This window comes from Castanea sativa, chromosome 1, assembly GCF_040712315.1.
Source record: "Castanea sativa cultivar Marrone di Chiusa Pesio chromosome 1, ASM4071231v1".
NCBI classification, from domain to species: Eukaryota; Viridiplantae; Streptophyta; class Magnoliopsida; order Fagales; family Fagaceae; genus Castanea; species Castanea sativa.
The window spans coordinates 76,437,701-76,463,572 of record NC_134013.1 but is presented as its reverse complement, the minus strand read 5'-3'; the positions used below and the strand labels follow the sequence as shown (position 1 = coordinate 76,463,572).

Sequence of the window (25,872 nt, the reverse complement as noted above, 5' to 3'; positions counted from 1 at the left end):
CTACCACAGTGTGCGACTGGAAATAATGAGGAAGCTTCCGCGTGGCATGAACTATGGCCAGAAGTGCTTTCTCCAAGAGTAGATAGCGCATCTCGGCCTCATTCAAGGACTTAGTAATGTAGTAGACCGGTCTCTGCACCCCGCTTTCATTCCTTATGAGGACCAGGCTGACCGCGTGGACGGCCACTGCCAGATATGCAAACAGGACCTCGTCCGCCTCAGGGCGAGACAAAATGGGTGGCCGAGAAAGATACTACTTAAGCTGTTGGAAGGCTAACACGCAGTCATCGGTCCATTAAAACCCTTTCCATTTATTCAACAATTGGAAGAAAGGATGGTATCGGTCAGCTGACCGAGAGATAAATCTACTCAGTACAACGATCATCCCGGTCAATTTTTGAATCTCTTTTGGGTTCCGAGGCGGCTGTAAGTCCTGAATAGCCTTGACCTGCATTGGGTTTACCTCTATACCTCTATAAGTAATCATATAACCCAAGAACTTTCCAGAACCCACGCCAAAGGAGCACTTTGAGGCGTTAAGGCGCAACTTGTGCCTTCTAAGCACCTGGAAGGTATCGGCCAAATCTTTAACATGTGAAGGTATTGCTTTACTCTTTACCACCATATCATCCACATGCACCTCAATGGTCTTCCCAAGTTGCTGTTCGAACATTCTGGTCATCATTCTTTGATAGGTAGCCCCAGCATTCTTCAATCCAAACGGCATGACCTTATAATGGTAGTTTCCTGTTGGAGTAATGAAAGCAGTCTTCTCTTGATCCTCCAATGCCAATGGGATCTGATGGTAACCCTGGAAGGCATCCAAAAAACTCATACGAGGATGTCCGACAGTGGCGTCCACAAGTTGATCAATACGCGGCATTGGGAACGAATCCTTGGGGCAGGCCTTGTTCAAATCTGTGAAGTCCACACATACTCTCCACGTTCCATTCTTCTTTTTTACCACAACCGTATGCGCCAACCATTCGGGGTAGAAAACTTCTTTAATAGTCCCAACCCTCTTGAGTTTGAGCACCTCCTCCTTGACAGCCTCGGAATGTTCCTTAGAAGAACGCCAAGGTGGCTGCCTTCTCGGAACAATGGCGGGGTTGACATTTAAATGATGACAAATGAAGCTCGGATCTATGCTTGGAGCCTCATAAGGATCCCACGCAAAAACATCAATATTGCCTTTCAGAAATTCCAACAACTCCATCTTCTCCTAGTGTGGCAAACGTATGCCGACTTGGAAGAACCTCTCTGGGTCATCCGCTATCAAAAACTTCTCTAACTCCTCACAAAGAGCCTCCTCTCCTGTCACCGCTCCAGGTGCATCCGGAGCTGTTAATTGCTATGAGTCTTTGATGAGCAAAGCCGATGACTCGACTTCTGTCTGATGAAGCACTGCGGCCGATATGCATTACCTAGCCACCGATTGGCTGCCGAGGATCTCTTCAACATATTCCCTAGAGGGGAACTTAACCTTTACATGCAAGGTAGAGGAGACGGCTCCCAGTGCGTGCAGCCATGGCCTGGCGAGGATGGCTGTATATGGGGAATACGCGTCAACCACAATGAAATCCACCTCAACCGTTTCTAAGCCGGATTGAACGGGCAAACGAATCTGTCCTTTCGGCACAACGACCTTTCCTTCAAAGCTTATGAGTGGTGAGTCATAAGGAGTAAGATCTTCCAACTTCAACCTTAGCCCCTTAAATAAATCAGGGTACATGATATTTGCACCACTACCCTGATCAATCATCACCCTTTTCACGTCATAATTCCCTATCCTGAGAGTGACCACAAGAGCATCGTCATGGGGTTGAATGGTACCAACCTTATCCTCCTTTGAAAATCCCAAGACGGGTAAATTCACCTTCAACCTCTTCGGCCTGCAGCCTGCCTCTTCGGCCTGAGAATGGGAAACCGCCATCACCCTAGTGGGACCTGAGCCGGTCCTGCCAGGTGCAGCGAAGATAACGTTAATTGTTTCCAATGCCGGCCGAGATGGATTATTCTTCTGATTGTTTGAGCCGGATTGACTGCCCTGCCCATTAGGTTGACACAGGTGCTGCTTCAGTTTTCCTTCACTGACAAGCTGCTCCAAGTGGTTCCAAAGGGTCCGACAGTTCTCAGTAGTGTGGCCCACGTCCTGATGGTATTGACAAAAGAGGTTCTGATTCCTCTTCGCGGGGTCTCCTGCCATCTTACTAGGCCACCTGAAGAAGGGCTCCTTACGAACTTTCTCTAGTAATTGGTGTACTGGTTCTCGGAACACAGTGTTCACAATCTGAGGTGCTGCCGAGCCGGACTGCCTGATGTAATCTCTCCTCGGCTTGTTGTTGTGGTATCTGTCCGACCTGAAATCCCTTCTCTCCTGCGGGATAACCTTCTCCTTACCCTTTCCTTGCTGCTGGTCTTCCTCTACCCTTTTGTATTCATCAATACGATCCATGAGGCAACGTACGCTGCGGACGGGCTTTTTGGTCAAGGACTTCCTCAAGTCGTGATCAGTAGGAAGGCCTACCTTAAAGGTATTGAGCGCCACCTCATCAAAATCACCATCTATCTCGTTAAACATCTCCCAGTACCAGTCGGAGTATGCTTTCAACGTCTCCCCTTCCCTCATGGTCATGGATAACAACGAGTCCAATGGCCGAGGCACTCTGCTACACGTAATAAACCGCGAAGCGAATACTCTAGTAAACTCCCCAAACGAACCTACAGACCCCGATTTAAGGCCGTTGAACCACCTCATAGCAACAGGTCCCAAGCTAGAGGGGAAAACTTTACACATCAGGGTTTCGTTATGAGAGTGCACCGCCATCCTCTGGTTAAAGTGACTCACGTGCTCCACCGGATCAGTCCGACCATTGTAGATGGTAAAGGTGGGCTGGGTGAACCTCCTGGGGAGCCTCCCCTTCTCAATCCTCCATGAGAATGGAGATTTGGAGAGTTGGTGCAACGCCCAACTCATAGCATCGTTCCCTAAGCCCTTGGAAGGAAGTTTCTTGTGTCTGCGAGCTGGCGGGTCGTCCTCCTCACAAGAGGACATTGCGCTGGGGGGTGAGCATGACCTCGAGCTGTAACTACCTCCCCGGACCTCCACTGAAGAAGGATTAGATGAGGACGGTGAAGGCTTACGTCTGGCGTGGCACAGTTTTCTTTTCAAACGATTAATCTCCTTCTGCATGGCTTTAGCACCATCCTCGTGGGTGGCGCTGCCGCCGCCATGAGTATGGCTAGCCCTAGGGTATTCTGTATGGACGCTTCCCTCTCGATCCATTCGACGCTCAAGACGCTCGAAAAGATCCTCCGGTTGTGATCCTTGAGATTCTACATGGTGTGAACCTAGGCCTGCCATAGTATCCCAGCTCCTTCCAGACTAGCTTCCCACAGACGGCGCCAATTGTAAGTGCACAATTGCACCTAGACCCAAAGACAATTATGGGCTCAGGCCCAACGAGCCTTAAACAATGAAATTTGTAGAGCGTGGGTTTGAAATCTAAGTTAGAGGTACTGAGAACTTGATAACAGGCTACAGTGTAAAGATACTTGTAAATAGAAGATGATAATGGCAAATTGGCCTCCTCGGACGTATGCCGAGGACCACTTCTGTATTATTTCTCTTTCTTTCTTAAAGGTTTACAATTCTTAATTTCTTTCTTGGTTACTGCCTGGTCCCCCCCATTCTTTGGCCTTCACCCCCTTTAAATACTCCTTGCCTTAGTGCTTTATCCACGTGTTGCTCCCATCTCCTCCCCCATAGATATTTCTTCTCTTAGTACTTTGAATAGCAACCAGAAGTTTCGGTCTTACTGTTCAGGGGTCACTTCCCCATTAATGCGGCCAGGGAGGTAGGTGCAGAGTCTTTAATGTGGAGGTGGCAGCCTTTGCTTATGATATTTTTCTAACACTGGTGTATCTAAAAGGTTCAGGGGTTCCCCCTCTTAACCAATAGTCTTTCCGGCTTTCTGCCTTGACCTTCATAGTGAATCTCCAAATTCTCTTGGGTCTATCCGAGGAGGAATTCACCCTCGGACGTGTGCTCGGACCCTCGGCGTATAGGCCGATTGGCAGTACTGACAAGTTCTTAATTTGAAGACAGGTTGGACCTCCTTGCTAGAGCCCAAAGGCCCAAATGCCTGCTTGGGTCCTTTTATTCCCCACAGTAGTAATAGAATGTTAGTGGTCTAAGTTCTGTTATACAAACTTCAATTCTTTCGTAGTGAAATTGCTTTTTACCTTGAGGATAGCTGGGTTAAATCCTCCCTAGGTTTTTTACCAGTTTGATTTTCCTAAGTCATCATATCGTTGTGTTATTTACTTTTCCGCTACTTTGCATGATATGATTGTTTTGTTTTAACCTAAATCTGAATAATAAATTTAAGTATTCACTTGGTTAATTAATTAGGTTAAACAATCTAGTTTACAGTGATCTAAAAACCTAACAACAATAATAAAGTAAATTTAAAACCCAAATAAACTTTATGTTTATTGTATGTTTCTTCAGCCTATATCATTATATGAATATGCAGCCAACATGTCTGGTTTTGGATGAGAAAATCAATTTTCTTATTGGCACCATTTTCATGTAAAAGGAAAAACTCCCTACAATTATACTTTCTTGAAAATAATTCATCCTCCTGTACATTATTTTTCTGGGTAAGCAAGTATTATGTTGAGAGCTTTAGATCCTACAAGCTGTGTAAACTTGTAAGAATAATTAGCAAGGTAGCTAGGTTGTTGTATCCCGGGTGTGGCATGCGCAATATTTTAGACGTCTACTACACTAGAAACCCCATAGATGACGTATATTATCTCAAGACAATGACATGTTCCATGCCCCAACTTCGCTATCTAAAAACTTATGAATTGATGGTAAATTGTTTCTCATGTTATGAGATTTCTTTAAAATATCATCAAGGTAATATCTCTTCATTAGTCTCTAATTTTATAAATTCTAATTTATGTGAATTATTATCATTCAAATGATATGTTGAATATTATGAAATTCAATTTATTGATTAATTATTGTTCTTAGGAACAACAATCTTTATGCTATCACACCGATAGATGTCTCACTCTCTTTTTTGGCTCAATAATAATGCAAGACCTTGATTAGAAATTATTTTAGTTGTTTTATTAATGTAATGTTTGACATGAATTTGAACTTTTAAATTTGAACTATAGTTTTTTTTTTTAAGAATTCTTTAACTATAATTATTATAATGCTAGAGATAAATTTTATTTTTACAAAAAAAAATTTATAAGTTGTTAATTTTTACTGGTTCTTATTTTGACCCTCCTGTAGAAGTGGAAATTTTGCAACCAATTACAAAGCGTCACATGCTATTTAGTGGGTCCCACTGACATTATTTAGAGACCAATGAAAATATTCCAAGTGTTTCTAAATAAAAATTGCAAAGAATATTTAAGGGCCAATCACATGTCAACACGTTTTGATATTTTAATTTTAAATAACATAAGCAGTCAAATTAAATATTGTCACGCGTTATTTTAAATTAGAACACTTTGGCTAATCAAATAGTGTTGTGTGTCCCTTGGAGAATAAGACATAAAGTCCCTCCATTTAAATTATGACATGTGTCACTGCTCATAGCCAATTACATGTGATCACACCTCCCTAAGACTCCTATAAATAGAGACCCTCCTCAATCTTATGAGAGGGATTCAAAAACATTAAGAGGTCTCGAAGTTCTGCCGAAACTAAACTCCAAAGCCTCCAAGAATCTCAAGAACTTTACCTTCGAAAGTGAAGAATATTCAAAGCAAATTCATTCAAGTCAACCTTCTAGATCTAAAAGTTCATTCGAATCAAGCTCAAAAGCCTCCATAAATACCAAGAAACTACAAATTAGTGAAAATCTACGGATCCAAGCCTCTAAAGCCCCACGGAATTTCCACTACAAATCTTCGAAAACAAAGAACATTCGAAGAACACTCATCCAAATCATTCTTCCAAGCCTCAAAGTTCTACTGGAATCAAGTTTCAAAACGTCCAAAAACTTCAAAGACTTTGATCGAACGAAGCTTCAACAAATTTGAACTCTGAATTCCCAAAAAACTTCCACCACAAATCTTCGAAGATCAAGACCCTCCATCGAAGCTTCAAAGACTTTGAGTTGTTGTGGTTATTCTCATCTTGACCCTCCACTAACTACACTTTTTCACTGACCTATAATTACTTACTACATTAGTAGTTTGTAAAAAATTTTGTACAAAAAATTGTATCTCTAGCATTTTTCTTATTTATATAGCATTACGAAGATGTTTGGATTATAATTTTGTGAAAAAAAAAAGTAAATTGATTTTTTTATTAAAAGAATTTTATAGTGTGGAATGAATAAAGAATCAATTCAACCTTAGTCCATCGTTGAAAAAAATCAAAATGTGTTAATTAAGCTACAAAGCACTTAATTATAAATTTCTATTATTGATTTAAAAAAAATACAAATAATTCAAAAACTAATGCTAATAATGCATTGTTGCCAACTTTTATGGCCTGTTTGGAATGAGGGGGAAGGAGGGGGAGTAGATGAGAGTAGAGTAGTGTTGGCTAAAAATAAGCTAATTTTGTGCTAAATCTACTCTACTCTACTCCTTCTCCCCCTCCCTCAATCCAAATAGACCATTAGTATTGATATTCCAATATTTGATAATTCTTAAATAAAGAACTCAGGCCTCTCTTAAGTTTGAAGCTTGGTTCCTTCCTGATTTTCTGGTTACAAACTCAAAAAGGATTGTCATAAAGCCTGAAAGGTTCCAGCACATAACGCCTGAAAAGGATTATGCCTCTAAGCCCTAAAAAACACCACGGCTCGTATGGCATAGCCCAATAAATTTGTGGTTCATAAAGCCCAATAATCTGTGGGTCATAAGGCCCAATAAAGTTGTGGGTCGTAAAGCCTAAACCATGTCATGTAGTGGAGATGTTGAACCTAAAAGCATGCTTTGCCCGATGAAGACACGAGCACAAAGCTTTTCATATGTAGATAAGATCGTTGCCGTAGGTCCATCCAAGGTGAATTTGGATAAGGTTCACAACTCATTGTAGATGAAAAGGTTTGACTGAGTATGCATGTAAAACGTTACTACTGAATGATAGCTCTTGATGTGCAATGTTGAGTTGGAAGGGTAAATTCAGTATGATGCTAGTAGTGAACTTAAGGTTCTAATTGGTTGAAAGGAAAAGTGAGAGGATAAAAAAATAAAGAAGCCATAGAAAAAGTGAAAGAATAGGAAAAAAATTTAATTTCCTTAATTTGGGTTTCATTGGGAGAGGAAAAATAGAGAAATGAAAAAAAAAAATGAATTTGTATAAATTTAATCATATACTCTTGTTGAAAAATGGTGTCCAATAAAAATAAAAAACTGATGAACAACAAAAAAAGAAAGAAAAAGGCAATTATCTAAATTTATTTAAATAGAAAAATCATGCTGTAAAAAAAAAAAATCAAGTAGTTACCTCCCCCTCCAAAAAAAGAAAGAAGAAGAAGAAAAAAAAAAAAAAAGAGCAAAACACATACGCCTAGGAAAAAAAGAAGATAGAAGAGGAACCAGCAGGTCCACAACTAAGAAAGAAAAAAAAAAAAAAACAATAAAAGAAGGGGTGTTCAGTTATTAATTGCAATACGTAACTCTTTCTTTTTCCTCTATTTTCTCTCCCAATTAGAGAGATAGAATTTTGGTATGCAACTATTTCTTTTTCCTCTATTTTCTCTCCAAATTGGAGAGATAGAATTTTGGTATGCTAGGAGAGAAAACACTTAGGCCCTATTAATTTTTCATCCTCTCATTCTCTCCAACCAAACATCCATAAAATCAGTTTTTTCTCCACTTTTCTCTCTCCTAATTTCTATTCTCCCTGTTTCACCCCAACCAAACAGAATCTTAGGATGTTGATATTAATTTGATTTGTTACATGTTAATATCATCAAGTGCCAAGACATATAAAGATGAAGATTGGATTCAATCTAAACACTTTGTGGTTAAGCAACAAACTGGCTTTTGATAGCGTGCAAAGGGAAGTAAGAGGGAGCCAACAAATCAATGGCTTTAGAGAAGCTCTTAAAGGTAACATTAGTATTTCTAAATGTAGTAGAATTAGAAATACTTGAAAAACACTGTTGTTATGAGGTTCCTCAATTAGAAAGACATTTCATTGGATGAAAAATGCAAATATAAATATATGGCAAAGAGTATTTCTTTTTCTATAGAAACTGCATAAAATTGAACTAAACAAAAATAACATTCAAATAAGTTTAAAACTAAACAAAAACAACAAAGATACACTTTGCACCCTATAACTTTGATGAATTATTTTAGTCTACTAACTTTAAAATTATCATTTTAGTCGATTAAATTTGACCAATTGTTTTTTTTTTCATAAGTTAAAATTTTTCATTTTAGCCCATTAACTTCGAACAATTGTTATTTTATTTTTTAATTAAATAAATTAATAAATAAACTTTATTATTATTATTTTTTTTTGGTTAAAAATGTGAAACAACATCGTTTTAAGGGAGTTAATGAAAACTTTTTAACAACAATGGACAAAAAGGACTAAAGCGACCACACTGTCAAAGTTAATGGACTAAAATAACAAAATTTGTTTTTGCCTAAATATATCAAGGCGTTCGTTAAGGATATTGAAATTGTTGGATTGAGGGAGTAAATAACAAATATATTAATTAATTTCTAAACCCATTATAGCATTACTTACTGCATAACAAAAGAAATAAAGAATGTTGCTAACTTAATTAAACAGTAATATCTTTGCCTCATTGCTTAGTTCAGCAGTGGAACTTAGGCATCGCTTTTTCTAATTCAGTTGTAAGCTTTGTCATCCAAAGGCATATAGCTGAACAATATCATAGAACCACTTTGGTTACATGAGGCCATATAAGAGCTCCAAAGGCCTCCAATGAGTAGCTAGGCATATGGTATGGGCACAGGACTTCAAGGAATTTATCTAGGCATATAATTTGCTGCATCAATTTGTGTGTTTTACGTGGGTTTATCATGAATTTCAGCAAATTATATGCATTGCATGCTTTAGTTCATGAGTTTGAGATGTGCCTTACCATGACTTATTTACTTGAGTTTGTAGTCCAGTCCTACCTACTTGATCTTGAGTTGCTCAAGATTTCAGTGTGCAAAGAAAGCAAATATGATGTGCTTGGCAGCAGCTTAGAGATGTCAAACCAAATATTGGCTTGAGTCCATTTTGGGAAGGAAAGAAATACTAGAGCAGGAGAAGATGAGAGGTTATGGCTCATAATTTTGTAATTTAATAAGAACGTCCAACGTGACAATTCAGTTATTCAAATAAACACGTTTCCAATGATCAGAGCATTAGCATTGGGGGTGTAAAACCCCCCAAATAAAAATAAGCTCCAGCTAGGTTGCTATATCTAACATCCCTTAAAAACATACATTTCGGGACAAGAATTAACCAACTTGGAATTAAATCCTAACATAGATGCAGTTGATGTCATTGTACTTAGGGACTAGACTTACAATATATTGATACACTGACTGAAAGAAGATTGAAAAAAAAAAAAAAAAATTCCTAAGAGGCAACAGTTTTTTTGCTTTGTGCTTTTTTTTTTTTTTTTTGTCTTCTTTTTTTTGACAAATAATTTAAATTTTAACTTTTTAAAAAATAATCATAATTTATATTCTCACACTTTGCGGATCTACTACTAGTATATATAAGTACCTAGCTAAGCCTTTATGCACCGTATACATACCACAGTTCAATACTTCAATAATTGTATTTATAAAATATGATGTTATCATGTAGTGATGGCAACTTTTCCCTGTCATGCAAAGTTGGTGGGGGTGGGGCTGGAGCAAAATATTTTTCACGCATTTGGACAAGGTGGGGATGGGTTTAGACTTTTCAACTCTTGCCTTGCTCTTTTAGCGTTAAAAACTTAATTTGTATTACTCTATTTAAATGCATAAATTTTAAGACTCTTGTTTTATTATGATACTTTAAATAATATTATTATTAAGTCTTTACTAAAAATTAGTTCGATTTAATGCATATTTGATTGTAATGTCAAGCATATTTATATCAATGAAACATGTTTTATTAAAAAAAATTATAATAGGTATGAGGCAGGGTGTGAAAGATGAACACAAAGTAGAGTTTTGCAGGTAAGGCAAGACTCCAATGGGCGGATCCACGTGAAGCTCCAAGGGATGTAGTTGGGGCAAGGCAATTTTCCCTGCTATATGGCAAGGGGTGAAGATAGAATAAGACAAATAGAAGTATAGATCCAATCTTTTGAACCACTTCACCCTATTGTCATCCCTAAAATCACGCAATAAAGGTAGACATCAAAAGTTTAAAATAAGAGCTAATGGCCTCAGATAACGACTAATATTTTCTATAAAAAAAGAAAAAGAAAGATAATGACTAATATTAATATACAAATTTCTATCCAATATATACATACACAAGACTTCAATGTTATTATAGCAGCTGCGGTGCGTACCTGGCTAGCAGCTCATCTTCTTGGAAGTGTTAGGCGATAAAAAAATAGAAAAGATATTAAACAATAAAAAAGAAGAAGACGACGACTTTGGCTACGTCGCAATGCAAGCTGTTAGAATTTTATTACTTATTTTGAAAAGCTCAATCTCATGTAACAGTCATTGGATTCATTCACCTTATACCATGAGAAGAGAGAAAGGATGGGTTGTGCATCGAGTTCTTCAAGCAAAACAAGTAAAATTCTGGTAAGAAACGCCAATCTTTTAAGAATAAATGAGATTTCAAAACTCAAAATCCCACAGTTTTCGGAGGCATATACTATTCGGGGGGCATTATCCATAACAAACATTCCACACACAAGCACAGGAAAAAGACTGTTTCAAACTGCCATAGAGAAACGTTTTCCATCAAAATCTGGGGGGGACAACAAAGAAAACAAACACACAGACATGTTTGGTTTTGTGCTTTCTTAATTCTTATGACTCAGTTTTTGTTGTAATCAATGTATTTCAACTAGTACTATACATAAACATAACAATTGCACAAAACCAACGAAAACTTTGGAAAAGCACCCATGCAATAATCCCTCACAAGATCACTTTGCCCTATGCTTGTTTGATTTTGGGTGATGGATCACTTGTTTTCCAAATATGGCACCACAAAAGTCACAACCTGCAAACTTAGGAGAGGGCGGGTCCGTGTTTGGTGTTGAAACAATCTTATCCTTCCGATATGCATGTCCTTTTGTGGTTGTGGATGGCCTACGTTCCATTAAACCAATTGATCCTACACTCCGGGATGGCCTCAGCTCTCTAAATTCTGCGACCTCTTGTTGTTGTTGTTGAGTAGTCCTCATTTTGTTCAAGTCCCCCGATATAAACTGGTCATTCCAGACCAAGCCTGAGGACCCTTGTCTTCTAAAGGATGTCGTAGACCTTTGCAACCCAGCCATCTCTGTGTGTTTGTGTGAGATGGTTTAGAACCTAGATGGTTCTTTGGTGGATGTAAATATGATATGAAAGTGCAACTAGCTATAAATGGTGTTTAAAGACTTTTTCTTGTCTATAAGGAGTGACAAATGAAAATGACAAATAAAGAATAAGAGAGGAGATAATTGGATAGGATCTATGTATGAGGTAAATAATGACAAATTAGAGAATCCCCCTTTTTATTTTCCCTAAATATCTGCAGTAATATAGGCTTTTGTTGACTTGTGGGTAAGTTACAATTTACCAATCTCTTTTCACAATAACTCGAAAAATTTATCCAATGGCTTGGGGATTTTCTTGCCATTTATGATGAAATTGGAGATAACTCAGGGATATGCTCTATGGTGGAGCAAGCTAATGAAGATGGCCAGATTCTAATGCTAAATGGTCTGATTTGGTAAGCATATGAAAATGGCCATAAGGGTACAGAGCGGCTTGGGTTCCAATTTATTGAGTCTAGATAAATTTGAATTTGGACAACACAGTTCTCAATTTAGTTGATTATATCCTTAATGGTTCGTGTACATGAGTCATGCCGCATTTGGCATGCCAAGGGCTAGGAAAAAAGTAAAGAAGGCATGCTAGTCTTTAAAATAATGGAATGGTTGATAACCAGGAGTCTAAATCTTCTGTCTCACTTTCCCTGCTCCACTCTATACTCCACCAATAAAAACTTGCCACGTATTCACCTAATTAATTAAATACTACTATTAATTAATAATGGTAGTATTAATAAGTCAATAATGATAGTATTTAATTACTTAGGTAAACACGTGGTAAGTTTTTATTGGTGGAGTATAGAGTGAAGTAGGAAAAGTGGGACAGAAGATTTGGACTCGATAACCAGTGCTTATTGTTGACTTGCTTTGCAGATATAGTAACTACAATGTTAAACAGGTAAAGAATTACAGTAATTTTACCATTCGAGTCAGAAGGGTACAAACGGATTGAGGTTGGTTGATTGGATGCCCGGAAACGGAGTGGAGTGGATTTTGATGACGATAACCAGGCTTAAACTTAGGATTTAGATGGCTGTATTTAGAATGTTGCATTTGTACATTACTTTTTTTTTTTTTTTGATAGCTGTACATTACCTCTTTTGTTCGGCCTTTTTGGAATAGAGCTTTCTTATATAGACAGGAAAAAACCTAAATAAAATAAAAAGAGAACTAAACAAATATAGTTGGCGTAAGGTACATGCCTGATGCCCAAATAACGAAACAAATATAGCAGTCATTCGAGATAACTACTAATATTGCATTTGTAGTTAATTGAGCCATAAGATCATTGAGCCGAAAGGTATCAAAGCAAATGACTAATGTTGCTAGTAAATGACTAATATTCCCACTTTATATATATATTGTTGGGCCAAATTGGCCCAATACCATCTTTTTCAAAACAATTTAGGCAAAAAACACTGTTTCGGAAATAATTGGGAAAATACCACTTTTTCTAGTACTCGAGCTTGGTGAGCTCGAGTACCGGATTTTCTAGTTCCACCGTGGCATGCCGGCGTGGCATTTCGGATTTAAAAAATGCCACTTAGTACTCGAATTCAACAAACTCGAGTACTGTATACTGTGGTACCCGAGTCCTCTAAACTCGGGTACCAATCTGGATTGGCCTCCATATAGTGACCGCATAATGCCATTTGATACTCGAGCTTCTTGGACTCGGGTACTGTTAACACAGTACCCGAGTCCCTGAAACTCGAGTATTAATCTGGGTTGGCCCCCATTTATTAAGTGTATCATGCCATTTGATACTTGAGCTTTGTGACATGGGTACTGTGTTAACAGTACCCGAGGCCATGAAGCTCAAGTATCAATCTGTGTTGGCCTTAATTTCTGGAGTGTTGTAATCATGCAGCTCGAATCTTTACGTCCATTTGATTTTTAGTGAACATTTTTTAGTGCTCTTTATTTAGAAAAGAGTTAATGAGGTGCTGTCATCTCCAGGCTCCCGGGTTTGTATGGGAAGACATCACATAATGGAGAGTGGAGAAGTGTAGGGGAAAATCTCTCCAAGCTGTGGTGTGTAAGTTAGCTTTAGGATCAATCTATGATATTTGGCATCGGAGAAATGCAATTATCCTTGGAAAAGGCATTTTGAAATATGAAGGCTCTCTCTCGAACAGAGTCATTGCAATACTTGGAGTTTCAGCTTGAAGATTTTGCAGTGCATTTCTTAAATGGGGTTCGTTTAAATTTTGGTTGCAGGTAGGGTGGTTTTACAAAGGCTACCTCTTCCTTATGTGTGTTTTTTGTCTTTTACTATGACATGCAATTGTGTAGCTGCTCTTTACTAGGACTAGGAGTTCTTTTGGTCTGTGAGTTGAGATAGTAACTGTACATTGTTTTTTAGTTTTTAGTAGTTTATAAATATATTTCTCACTCATCTTTAAAAAAAAGCATAGAAAGGAACATCTAGAATGCCAAAAGCGATTTCAAAGATAAAACTAACATATGCATGGCTGATCCACATCAAGATTATCACATATCTTGCAATCTTCTTTGTCACACAATTCCTTTTGCCTAAAATGATGTGAATATAAAAATCCATGTAAGAAAAATCACCTGTCATGGAAGATAATTGAAGTAAGAAGTGAAAGGATTCTGTTAAGCTAAGAAGTGAAAGGATTCTGTTAAGCTAAAAGCTTAAAGCTAACCAAATAAGCTAACAGATAAACGGACACTTAAGAAAAATCCATTTAGAATTCTTATGATGCATATATATTTCTAAAATAATACCAGATTCAGTGAAAAAATATTGGAACTAATGAAACTCCTCTCTTTTACTCAACAAGAAATGTTCCAAAAGTTGCTAATGTCACAACAAACCCAAATGCATTATTCCACAAAAGAGACAAAAAATCAGAAATAATGGATATAATCTAACAAAAAGCCAAAAAAGAGGTAGAGAGCGAACATACACACAAATATTGTGCAGCAAAAGGAACAAAACAAAGTCGCCCAAAAAAAAAACCCAAGATTTAAATTATTCTGAATATGGTGATTACAGATAGTGCAGCAACAGCGTGACCACTGAGAAGCCGTTCTGCTTGATGCAGGACAATGCTCAATGCTTCAGTTGTAGGCAACCCCTGTGCACTGGAAGGTAATTCCACCCTTGGTAGGTCACGGGGGTTGGTTGAAGATGAATTTGGCTGATACCCTACATCATGGAGAACTGGTTAATTTTATGCAATCATTTGCAACTACAAGTTAAAAAGGTTTTGGAATCACCATTTTGAGACAGTGTCTGCTCCATGCGATTCATAAACTCAGAGAGAGTACTCAATGAATCAGGGATAAGCTGAAATGAAGGGAAAAAAAGATATATGAAAGACAGTTTAATGCAAAACACATGTGAATCATCAATGTAAGAATATATAACTACCATATGAAGGGAAGGAACAGGTACAGCAGCTGCAACCAGTGGGATTTGCACAACTTGAGGTAAAGATTGGAATGGTTGAGTAGAAAATGTCTGCCCAGACTGTGCTTGACTTCTTGTTTGGGCCTGGCCTCCAACATTACCACGCATCCCTTCTGTTTCGTTTCCTTGAGGAGGCTGACTGGGAGCATTTGGCTATGGGAAAAAAATCATCTTAATATGCTTTACATAAAAACAAGTGTCATGTTATCCCTTTGAGAGATCAAAATTTATTTACCAACACAACAACCACATGCAAAAGACAATGTTAGTCAAAACCACTATACAGTTCCTTCCCATGTGCGTCAGGCATTGATCTTTGATTAGATGTTAGTTGCCATCCAATTCATGTGCACCTAATTATACTTAATGTATTGCCATCTATGAGATACTTGATTTCCTCAACATCCTTCTCCTGTTCCATGAAAGTGCAGTTAAAAAGGGAGACAATCATATAAAGATGTAGAGGTAAATAAAATAATCATTTTTTCTTACATTTACATTGTTTAGGAAATGAGAACCCTTGTATTTTGTGTATTTGGAGTTAAGTGAGTGACGCCAAGAACCGAGGTTGATCTACTGGTGAGCTGGAAAGGACATTTTGGCAAATGGCATAACATTGAACTTTGAAAGTTCATTCCTTTGGGACTTATCAAAAAAAAAAAAAGTTCATTCCTTTGGGTTTAATGTGGAGTATTTGAAGAGAAAGGGAATGCGAGAACTTTTGAAAGGAATGAGCTGTTAGTAAGGAAATTGAAGTTTTTATCTTTGAGATTGCTCTAAGAGTGGATGTCAACTAATTTTTTACTTTCTTCTCAAAATAATTGGAATTTTGTGATATTATGAATTTTAGATAATATTTTTTTATTAAAGAAAATTGGGGCTTTCTCTTGTATACATCTCGTCTACTAGGCTAGCACAATTTTACATTTTTACTTTTTTAGTGAATTTAAAGAAAGATGTAGAGGTAATGAAGACCACCAAGTGTCTGAATAATGTTCACTACTTTTCAAACTTCAATTTATATACATTACAAACAAATACTTCAAAATTAAATCAGAAGAACACAAGCTTTGGTAAGAAATTTTTTGAAAACAATATTCTAGTTCCCCTAAAGAGAAACTGCCTCTTAACTACCAAGCTCAGGCTCTGACATGATCTAACATATGATATGGGAATTACTTGCCAATACTTCATCTAATTCTAGTAGGACATGGCAGTGCACCATAAGGTGCTTAAACATTTCCTTGCTTGCTTTTACCAGAAAAAATTTTGGGTGGAAGGGGGGGGGGGGGGGGGGGGGGGGCGCTCCAGTCAACACATGACTTAACTATTAAAGGCCATTAATTAGGGGCCCAGTCAAGACTTTTAGCTCGTGCATTAAGAACTAATCAAATTTAATCTGGCTGGCTCTTCCAATAATAGATTAACCATTACTTCTTTCAAGTGTGCATTTGTGTTATCACCTTAAATATGTGCTCAAAAATAGTCTTAGTACTACGTATTGTTAACAGTTGGATAGCTTCAGAACTGTTCCTGATAATCTAACCACCATCCAGAGAAAGGGAGTGCGTGGAAGGCGGGGGGGGGGGGGAGGAATTAGTATGGATCACAATTTGAAAGTAAATTAAGATTCACATAACTTAATTCTTTCTCCCATCTTTCTGCTTTCTACCCTAAGTGAATCCTCTATGTACAAGAAAATGTTAATGTAATGTTTATTGTTAGAAAAATAATGATTAAGTGATTGAATTCATCCTTTCTATTAGTTTAAGCTTTTAGTACAAGTGGTAATTTATCATGGTATTAAAGAAATAGTCCCAAATCAAACCATGTCTCTACTCTACCTCCATTTAAAAAGTTCAAAAATTCCATGTGTAGGACACCATTTTAAGGGAAAGTCTGGACCCACGTGTAAGGGAGAATGTCAAAAAATAGTGGTTATGTGATTAAATTCACCATTTTCTATCAACTCTTAAAGTTTGGGATAAGTGGTAGTTTAATAGCTATCTAAGGGGAAAATTAACCAAAAACTCAAACTTACTGAAACATGTCATTTGTTCTAATGAACATACCGGCCTTGATTTATCTTTTACATGAAGTTTTTAACCTCAAGAAACAAAATACGCATTTATAAACTTGCCTGCAATTTGGTCTCTTGCAAGCACAACACATCAAAATCTTCCCTTTGAGCAAGTTGCAGTGCAGAAAACCCCTCTAACTTCAATAAAGCCCTTAATCCATTGACATTCCAAGACATAAGCTTCACATACTTTGTATCCCTGGTAAGAGGTGGAGGCCTCATGGTTCTCGGATTATAAGGGATCCAACCTTTCTGAGACTTCTTGTGGGCAAGAATTGTCCATGGTTCAGTCTTTACAATGGGCAAATTAACTTCATCGCCGTTAACAACTTCAGTAACAATCTCTGAAGTTCTCTTTGCCTGTGAGAACTTCCCACCTAGCAACAATAACCCCAGCACAATCACACCATCTAAGTTAAATGAATTGACGGCGCAGAGTAACAATAAAGCACACCATTGAGAGGGTCAAAGGGGAAGAGAGAGAGAGAGAGAGAGAGATAAGCTCCAAAAATCTTTATCATTTCATAGCATTACTAGACTCGATATGAAAAAAATAATTTATAAATTCTACAGCACCTGACGGTGAATCCAGATTGGTACCCGAGTTTAAAGGACTCGGGTACCACAGTATACAGTACTCGAGTTTGTTGAACTCGAGTACTAAGTGGCATTTTTTAAATCCGAAATGCCACGCTGGCATGCCACGGTGGAACTAGAAAATCCGGTACTCGAGCTCACCAAGCTCAAGTACTAGAAAAAGTGGTATTTTCCCAATTATTTCCGAAACAGTGTTTTTTGCCTAAATTGTTTCGAAAAAGATGGTATTGGGCCGATTTGCCCTATATTGTTGAGAATCATATAGTAGTGGTGGTCCTCATTTTAGTTATCTTTTTATCTTTTTGTGATAAACTGCAAATGGCTGCTCCATCTCGAATCATTCATAAAATAAAATAAAACTACCTTATGGCTCAATAATCTTAATCTTAAGCTAGACAAACTACTAATATTGCTCAAAATCAATAATCTTAATCCTCATTTGTCAATTAATATTACATTTGTCAATTAACTACTAGCAAATTCGAGGAAAATTTGAATCACAAATAACTGATGAAAGATGCACACAAAGCACATTAAGCAAATTGAAAGAGAAGTTGGAGAGATTTGGGGTCAAACTATAAGATGGAAATGTCGTTGTTACGCAACCAAATGGAGACAGTAACAGTAGTTAAAAATCATCTTTTCCACACACAAATGCAACAATCAATATGTGAGTTAATCAGCACCTCTGTACAAGAAATCAAGACAAGCTTGATAACAGTAACATAAGATTTTTGTAAGAGGTGTACAAGCAGAAGCCAGCCAATAGCCCGCTTTAGCCTCTAAGTTCAGCTTTCAGTGATTACCAACGGTTGGGGTCACAGAAGAGATTTGAAAACAAATGCATACGCATCTCCTCAAGGTCCTCATTTACCGGAAAGAAAAAGTACCTTTATCTAGTATGTAAAAACACGATCCTGCACATCCAAACATCGCAAAATTATGCTAGGGTCTTCATCTCCTTCTCAGACTAATTTTTATCATAATCATCATCTGTAAAATCACTACTCATTACTAAATGATTAAGATTCCACTAAGCCTAACTGGATTTTTCTTTTTTTTAGTAGCCACTATTATCACTGTCCCTCACAAAATCCAGCTTCCTTTTGTCCTTGAGGATTTCACTCAAGGTTTTGGGAGCCTGGAAGTCAGTTGATGTAGTTCTGCTTGAATGCCCTACCTTCCAAATGCAAACCCCATTTTCTTCAGCTTTTTTCTTCTCTTCTTTAATCTGGGCAAGGGTCTTGGGTCCTGTAAACGTAGTCGACTCCTGAGTTGATCTCCTCTCTCTTGTAACTGGTTTCCTTGTAACTTCACTTGAGAAGGGATGTTTCAAAAGAATTTTTTTCCTGCTAACCTTCTTTGACCTATGTTGCTGTGAGCGCCTCAGCAAGCCACGCTGGTTGGCAGTGGCACCATGTGAAAAAGTTCCGTTCTTGACTGATTCAATAGTACTCATTCCCACTTCTGATGCCATTCTTCCATGAAGACGCTGACCCATGCCATGCCTGTGAGGCCTTTCCTGGCTGCGACCAATTAGACAAGATGAGCCATGCCTTCTTGATAAGCCAGTAATTGGACAACCATCAATCACCCTGTGTCTTCTCAAATGGTCTCGAAGATCCATGCCATTATGGTCACCAACTGTCAGCTCCATTGGCACATGTTTCCTTTTCCGGAACAATATAGAATCCAACATGCTGTCTCTTGAATGACCAGGATCTCTTCTAACATTATTGAAAAGATGCTTGTCATCTGGATCATAACCATCATAGAAATCACGTTCATATTGTTTCAAATCAGGGTGTGTGGGATCATACTTAATTGGATCTTCAAAATCATAACCCAAGAAGCAGCTACTCAACTCTCTTTGTTCCCCATCAAGGTCCAGCAAATATTCTGCATCATCATCATAACCCAAATTCTCTGATTTATCACCCACAAGAACATCAAAACCAGGGGATGATTCCCACCGCTCCTCTGGCTCAATATCATCTTCCACTTGCTCCTCTGAACTCTGATCTGCCTCAAAATGAGATCTGCTTTGAATAAAACCATCTGCTATAAGCAAGGACTCTGATCTAATCACAGGAGCTTCATCATACCCACAAACAGCAATCTGCGGAGAGGCACACTGCTGGGAAACATTGTTAGGTACTGGTTCATCGAGTCCCTCCTTGAACTCAGAATTCAAATTCATAGCTACCTTAGGGACACTTTCATATGGATTCAGATGTGTTTCTGTTTGTGCCGACTGTGTCTCATTTCCTGCAGATATTTTTTTTTCTATGAAAGGTGCATCAGTGCTTGTAGAAACAGCTTTTGTAGATTTCCCAGCAGGTGCATTACCATCAGACCCATGCATAAAAGGGCATCGGTCACCTTTTTTGCAGAAACCGTTGAAGTAAAAGTAACAGGGAGCATTGGTCTTGTTCACAGGTGCAGAACACTGGGCAGATTCAGATGGCACTCCTGCATGGCCATCCAATGGCTATGAAAGTAACAAAGTTTAGTTCAAGTGAAATTACCAAATAACAATGGGATGATGGAAACAAAAAGACAGCATCCACTAACATATAATTCAAAAGAGAATGCAAAATATGGGCATAATAAAATTTCCAATACAGGAAAAAAGTGATGGAACAAGTTAAAATACAACTTAAAATTTGGATACTATCACTGATGGAGGTGTTTAAGGCCTAACCTGTTAAAAGAAAGTTTCTAATTCCCTTTTCAACAGTACCAGCCAGCCAAACAATCAAGATCTAACATCAATATTGAATTTGGCCAAGTATCATCACATCAACAACTAGTGCAGCCCATTCTGCCTTCATATATATCCTTGATGACGTGCATGTTAACAAGAAAGGTAAAAGTTAAGTTTATACAGGATATTCTTTGTATGAAATGGTCATAATATAGTCAATCTGGCTTCATACTTTGTAATTTTTAGTTAGGTAGTCAGCATAAATTACCTTTGTCAAGTCCTAAAGCGGTGCAGCAGCAACTAGCAAATTAATAGTGTTAACATAGCAGGTAACCAACAGCAGGTATGGTTCATTTTACTGTTATGGTGAAGTAGTAACTATTATTATTAATTTCTTTACCTGGCATAATTTCCAAGATCTCTCTCTCTCTCCCTGTGTGTGTGTGTGTGTGTGTGTGTTCCACATATTCATTTTTCCTTCTCATCTATTACTTGCACTATTTCCTCTGCAATCATGCATAGACTGCAGTCTTTACAGAAGCCACATGTTAATCATAAGACCAAACCTCATCCTGGAGCCACCCGCTAGGGAGGGCAGGGATAAAAAATACTCCAAAACCTTTTTTAAATACTTCCTAAACCAATCTACAATACCCTAAAACCAACACATCAATGATCCTTCATGTTGACCAAGAGAGATTTAAAATTTGCCCCCAGTTCCCTCCTCTCTCCCCTCTCCAGGCCAGAAAAATCCCTATATACAATACAAACATGGAAATGATACAAATTGAGATCAAACAGCAGATAGGTGTCATCTGTGTACAACAGCAAGAAACAATTCCTATTTCTAGAAACCTTGAACTCAATAAAGTGCCCTTTATAGCACTATCTACCCAATGCTGATGTCATCTGATAAAAGCCCACTGGACAAAGCCTGGGAACTCCCGAATGGTCTGCGGGCATGCAGACATGAGAACCTACAAGAGACTGAAGAAATGCACAAGGACATCCCACCTGTTTAACTCTTCCTACCTCAATACCTTGCAACACAAATCAGGAAATCTGAATTGGCAGGTAAGACACTTTTTCAAGATTTAACTTCACAGGACCGCAACTCCTGAGCATAGTTCATCAATCATTTACCTTCCACCTGCATATGACTTTTGACAAGGAGAAGCTAAGCACCCCAAAACCCCCTTTGATCCTTCTGGCAAGAATGCTGCAAGTATTTGACTCCCATTATTGTATATTACAAATCTGAAAGTGCAATACACTTTCCATAATAATAGGGGGTAAAAATTCTAATAAACCCTTTTTGGATCCTCCTACACTACATCATAGTGATGTCATGCCACTGGAACCAAGACCCTGTTACTACAAGACTACTCCTTGCACATGCAAATTCTTCAAAGTGCTTCTCTCACCAATTCTTAGCTCCTCAGCCTATGAACCTAAACAACCAATATTAGTTGTCTACTTAATTGCTATTTAGATGGCATAAGTGGTTTGGTAAACATGGCTCAATGGTTTGGTATATGGTGCTGGCTTGCTTAATATGGCTTGTTTGGAAGGAGCAGAATAGACATACTTTTGAAGACATGGAGAGCTCCTTGGATCAATTGTAGACTTTGTTTGCTTGTACTACTTTCGACTGATCCTGCATTTGGGGTTTAATTCATTGTTCTTCTATTATAGAGTTTCAAGTTTCTCTTAGATTTTCTTTTTGAGAAGTACGTACTTTTTTGACACTTTGTGTTCATCATCGCGATCACAAAGTTTATTTGATCATTAATGAAGTTACATTACTTATCAAAAAAAGAGAGTAGTCAATGATATCCTTGAAAAATTCATCACAACCTCATTACTTAATCCTCCTCATCTAACCAAATCAACAGCTAACTCTCCATATTATAAGCACGGAAACATAGGCGTGATAGAGAGTAATACATCATTTCTAACAAGTAGGTCAAAATTGTAAGAACAAAATCTATCTACTTCATAATTTTAGGTTTTCTGATAGTACAACTCTTTTTCGTTGCTAGATATTGAAAATAAGGTCTTTACCCGCAATAAACTAGCAACATGCGGGAAGTCTGGAACACAAAGGCTTGGTCCTTTTAGATAATCACATAATGGAACCCACCTATCTACCATGCCGGAAACTAAATGTGTGAGGATATATGTCTCTCAAGGCATTTATCAAAATTCAAAATATAAGCATTAATTGGTTCATATAAGAGAGACATTTCTCAATGTTCAACTGCCTTTCCTAAAGGTATATAATCCAACATAATATGATTTATGCAACCACCTCACAAGGAAAATCCAACTACAAGTCCACAACACATACAATATAGCGAAATCAGTAGAAAAGAATGCTTAACTGATACCCATGTTCCTGTTGATTGAATGTGCAAGTCACATTAGAAAATAAAAATCAAAGTTCCTGGCCAACATATAAGCAGAAGGTTAAATAAATAAAAGATCAAAATCTTACAGGGTGTCTAAAAGCGCATGTAGGATTAACACAGTCCCCAGACAACCAGTACCAGCAATCTCTTGGATTGAGCCTTGCAATCTCGCTGTGCCTGTACTCACAATCAGCCCCCTGGAAGGAAAATAAACTAAAAAGGTCAATCAATGTCCGTGTGGAATGGAAACAGAGATTATGACATACTAAAAATACAAAACCTTACCTGACTGTATAAAACCCCAAAATATAGACACGTCCTTCATTTTCTAAACTACCACTTGTCTTAAAGTTTAGCTATTACGAAAGGGTGAATAAATAATGTAAGGATTATTACCCCCCTAACACATGGGATTCTAACTTTCTTAAATGGGAAGGTACGGTAAAGACAGGGTTCGAACTTAGGACTGTTTGTTTTGATACCATCATAAACTATTACCTTCCCCAAAAGCCTAAACTGTTAGAAAATGGTGAATAAATGATGTAAAGATTATTTGAACACTCCCCCAACACATGAGATTTCTAACCTTCTTGAATGGGTGGTAAAGTAAACACAAGGTTCAAACTCAGGACCATTTGCTTTGATACCATCATAAACTATTACCTTCCCCCAAAAGCTTAAACTATCAGGAAATGGTGAATTTTAAACATTTAACCACTATCCTATCAATTCTACCAAGAATCGGTGCAACATTCCAAAAACTAAGAATTCATTATCTTTGTCAACTTAAGTGTTCATTGAAAAACTTTGATGCATTAATCTCAGTCATCATGATATAGCAATGGCATTGTAACCAAAAAAAAAAAAGGAAAAAGGAAAAATCATATTTCCACATTCACATAAACCCTAAGAAAACAGAAAGCCAAAGCAACAAAAAATTCACAATTCATCAAAATAGCAACCACAACAACACTGAATCTCTCAAGCAAAAGAAAAAGAAAAAGAAAAAAGAAAATCATAAAACCCTAAGTAATTCATTGTTTCAAACAAATAGAACAAGATTGTTGAAATGTAGGGCTGATCATATCAATATCATACACAACATACACATTATGGAATAGGGAAAATTACAAAATGCAAACAGAATTCGAAGCAAAATAGAAGATGAAAAAAAAAAAAAAAAAAAAAAGAATTTGAACAGAAAGAAAGGAAATAGAGCGCCATTGTTGTGTGGAAGGAAGGACGAACCTTCTTGCAGGTGAGGGGTGAGGCAAGGAAATAGACGCAGTCAGTGTTCCTTTTCTGTAACTCTTCGTCCATTTCCGAAGGGAAAGAGAATTATTAGTATTTGAAAAATCTGAATTCAGAGAGAGAATAGGGAATGAACGAGTTCTCTGAATTGTGGCTTACAATTTACATGGCGGAGAGATCGTAAAGCAGAGAGAGAGAGAGAGAGAGATTGGGTTTTGTTTTGGTGTGTGTGTGTAGTAGTGTTGTGTGGGATTGGGGGGGGGGGGGGGGGGAAATGGAAATGGGGTTTTTATTTATATTTATATACTTATTTATTTATATATGTATTGATTTATGTGATGAGATTATGAGAGCATGCAAGGACGTCTCCTTACATACGTGATTTGCGTGGGATGTGATGTGAGGCTACAAGGCTGTACTATACACATTTGGGCATTTGGAAAGTAAGCATTTTGGACACTTAGAAAATAAATTGAGACAAGATTTTTTTAGAATTATGGATAAAAATTATTTATGGTAAATTCCATTCACACCCACGAGGTTTGGCATAATCTTAATTAAGTCTAATTTTCTTTCAAAACTAACCAATTTTTTCCTTGAGAAAAACTAACTAACTGTTTAAGGATTAAACTAGTTTTAGAAACCAAACTGGCTAGTTTTGAAAAGTCTTTAACCTGGTTAGTATTAGTCCAAACCTTAGACTACATTAGTGAAATTTACCCAATTATTTAATACCGTTATTGTATCCAAAATCACTTTCACATAAATGTGGATGAAACACAGTTTATTTGTTAAAGTGATAACTTATGTTTTTTCATTCATTAATCATAATTTGACACCTATTTAATTTATGGTAAGATATACAACTTAAGAAGTTAGTAACTTTCCATATGGGTTTATCACCAAAACTACTTTAATAACTACCATTAACAATTTATTGTCCTAATAATTATAGGATTAAAAAAATTGTGTATGTGAACTTATTGTTTAGTGTTTGAAAAATATTGTATACATGAGTTTTAGAGATAGATGCAAACTCAAAATTCTCAAGTTTGAAAATCAAACAACCGTAAGTGTTTCACAAATATATTTGTATTGATTGAATGAGTAAGTACAATTTTTTGTTTTTGGATTCTAACACAATAGAGTAATCCTCTGATTCTATCGTCTTGTAATTTTGGCTCGAACACAAGATCTTTTTTATTTTGGTTGGATGATGGACCAAACAATCTTCACAATGATCTGGCTTTGAGTCTGTTAGATATTTATTGTTCTTCGAGTGTTCTTTAAATTCTCTGAAGATTCTTAGAATGCAAAGGCTTTGGGTGAAAGTGCTAAGGAGTTTAAGAGGCTTGATCCACTAAGTTTCAATAATTTAGGGTCTTTTGAAGTTTATGGAGGCTGTTGAGCTTGATTTCAATAAAACTTCGAAGGATTCAAATGAATTTCTTCAAACTCCAAAGCTTTGTGCATCTTGAAAAGTTCATGGCCAATAAAACTTCGAAGGATTTAAATGAATATCAAACTCTAGAGCTTTTAAGTCTTGAATGAGTCCCACTTTAAATTGATTTTCTTGAGTATAAGTAGTAAATTTGGCCCAAAGTTAGACAATCTCACTAGGACATGTTGCTTGTAGATAATTATCTCTATTTTTTTTAAAAAAAAAGATAATGATCATCAAAGAGTCCCAATAAGATTTGTTACTTGTAGATAATTATCTCTATTTTTATCATTTTACTAAAGATAATTATCCATTAATTCTAAATAGAAAATTTATCTTTAATTTGTGGGTTCAAATGTGGCAAATTTTAATTCACCAATGTAATGTCAATTAAAATGATACATGACAACATTTTATTTAATTAATTTAA

At 37.1% G+C, this 25,872-nt stretch overlaps 2 protein-coding genes across 4 annotated transcripts; both read right to left on the bottom strand.

Moving 5' to 3' along the window:
* Positions 1–14,473: 14,473 nt before the first annotated feature.
* LOC142622915 (uncharacterized) lies at positions 14,474–17,431 on the bottom strand. Its single transcript, XM_075796478.1, has 4 exons — positions 17,096–17,431; positions 14,917–15,367; positions 14,763–14,832; positions 14,474–14,691 (listed from the first exon to the last, which is right to left on the bottom strand). The coding sequence occupies exons 2-4, from the start codon at positions 15,061–15,063 to the stop codon at positions 14,510–14,512; spliced, it is 399 nt and encodes a 132-aa protein (XP_075652593.1). The 5' UTR covers positions 15,064–15,367; positions 17,096–17,431; the 3' UTR covers positions 14,474–14,509.
* Positions 17,432–18,272: 841 nt separating this feature from the next.
* On the bottom strand, positions 18,273–24,251 carry LOC142630323 (zinc finger CCCH domain-containing protein 32-like). Of its 3 annotated transcripts, XM_075804459.1 has the most exons (5): positions 24,161–24,247; positions 23,999–24,060; positions 22,889–22,947; positions 22,724–22,785; positions 18,273–20,123 (listed from the first exon to the last, which is right to left on the bottom strand). In XM_075804459.1, the coding sequence occupies exon 5, from the start codon at positions 19,995–19,997 to the stop codon at positions 18,693–18,695; it is 1,305 nt and encodes a 434-aa protein (XP_075660574.1). In that variant the 5' UTR covers positions 19,998–20,123; positions 22,724–22,785; positions 22,889–22,947; positions 23,999–24,060; positions 24,161–24,247; the 3' UTR covers positions 18,273–18,692. The 3 variants fall into 3 exon arrangements, with proteins under 3 accessions (XP_075660574.1, XP_075660454.1, XP_075660512.1); XM_075804339.1 differs by lacking the exon at positions 22,724–22,785 and having other exon boundaries at positions 22,837–22,947; positions 23,999–24,251; XM_075804397.1 differs by lacking the exons at positions 22,724–22,785; positions 22,889–22,947; positions 23,999–24,060; positions 24,161–24,247 and adding an exon at positions 20,337–22,707.
* Positions 24,252–25,872: the final 1,621 nt, after the last annotated feature.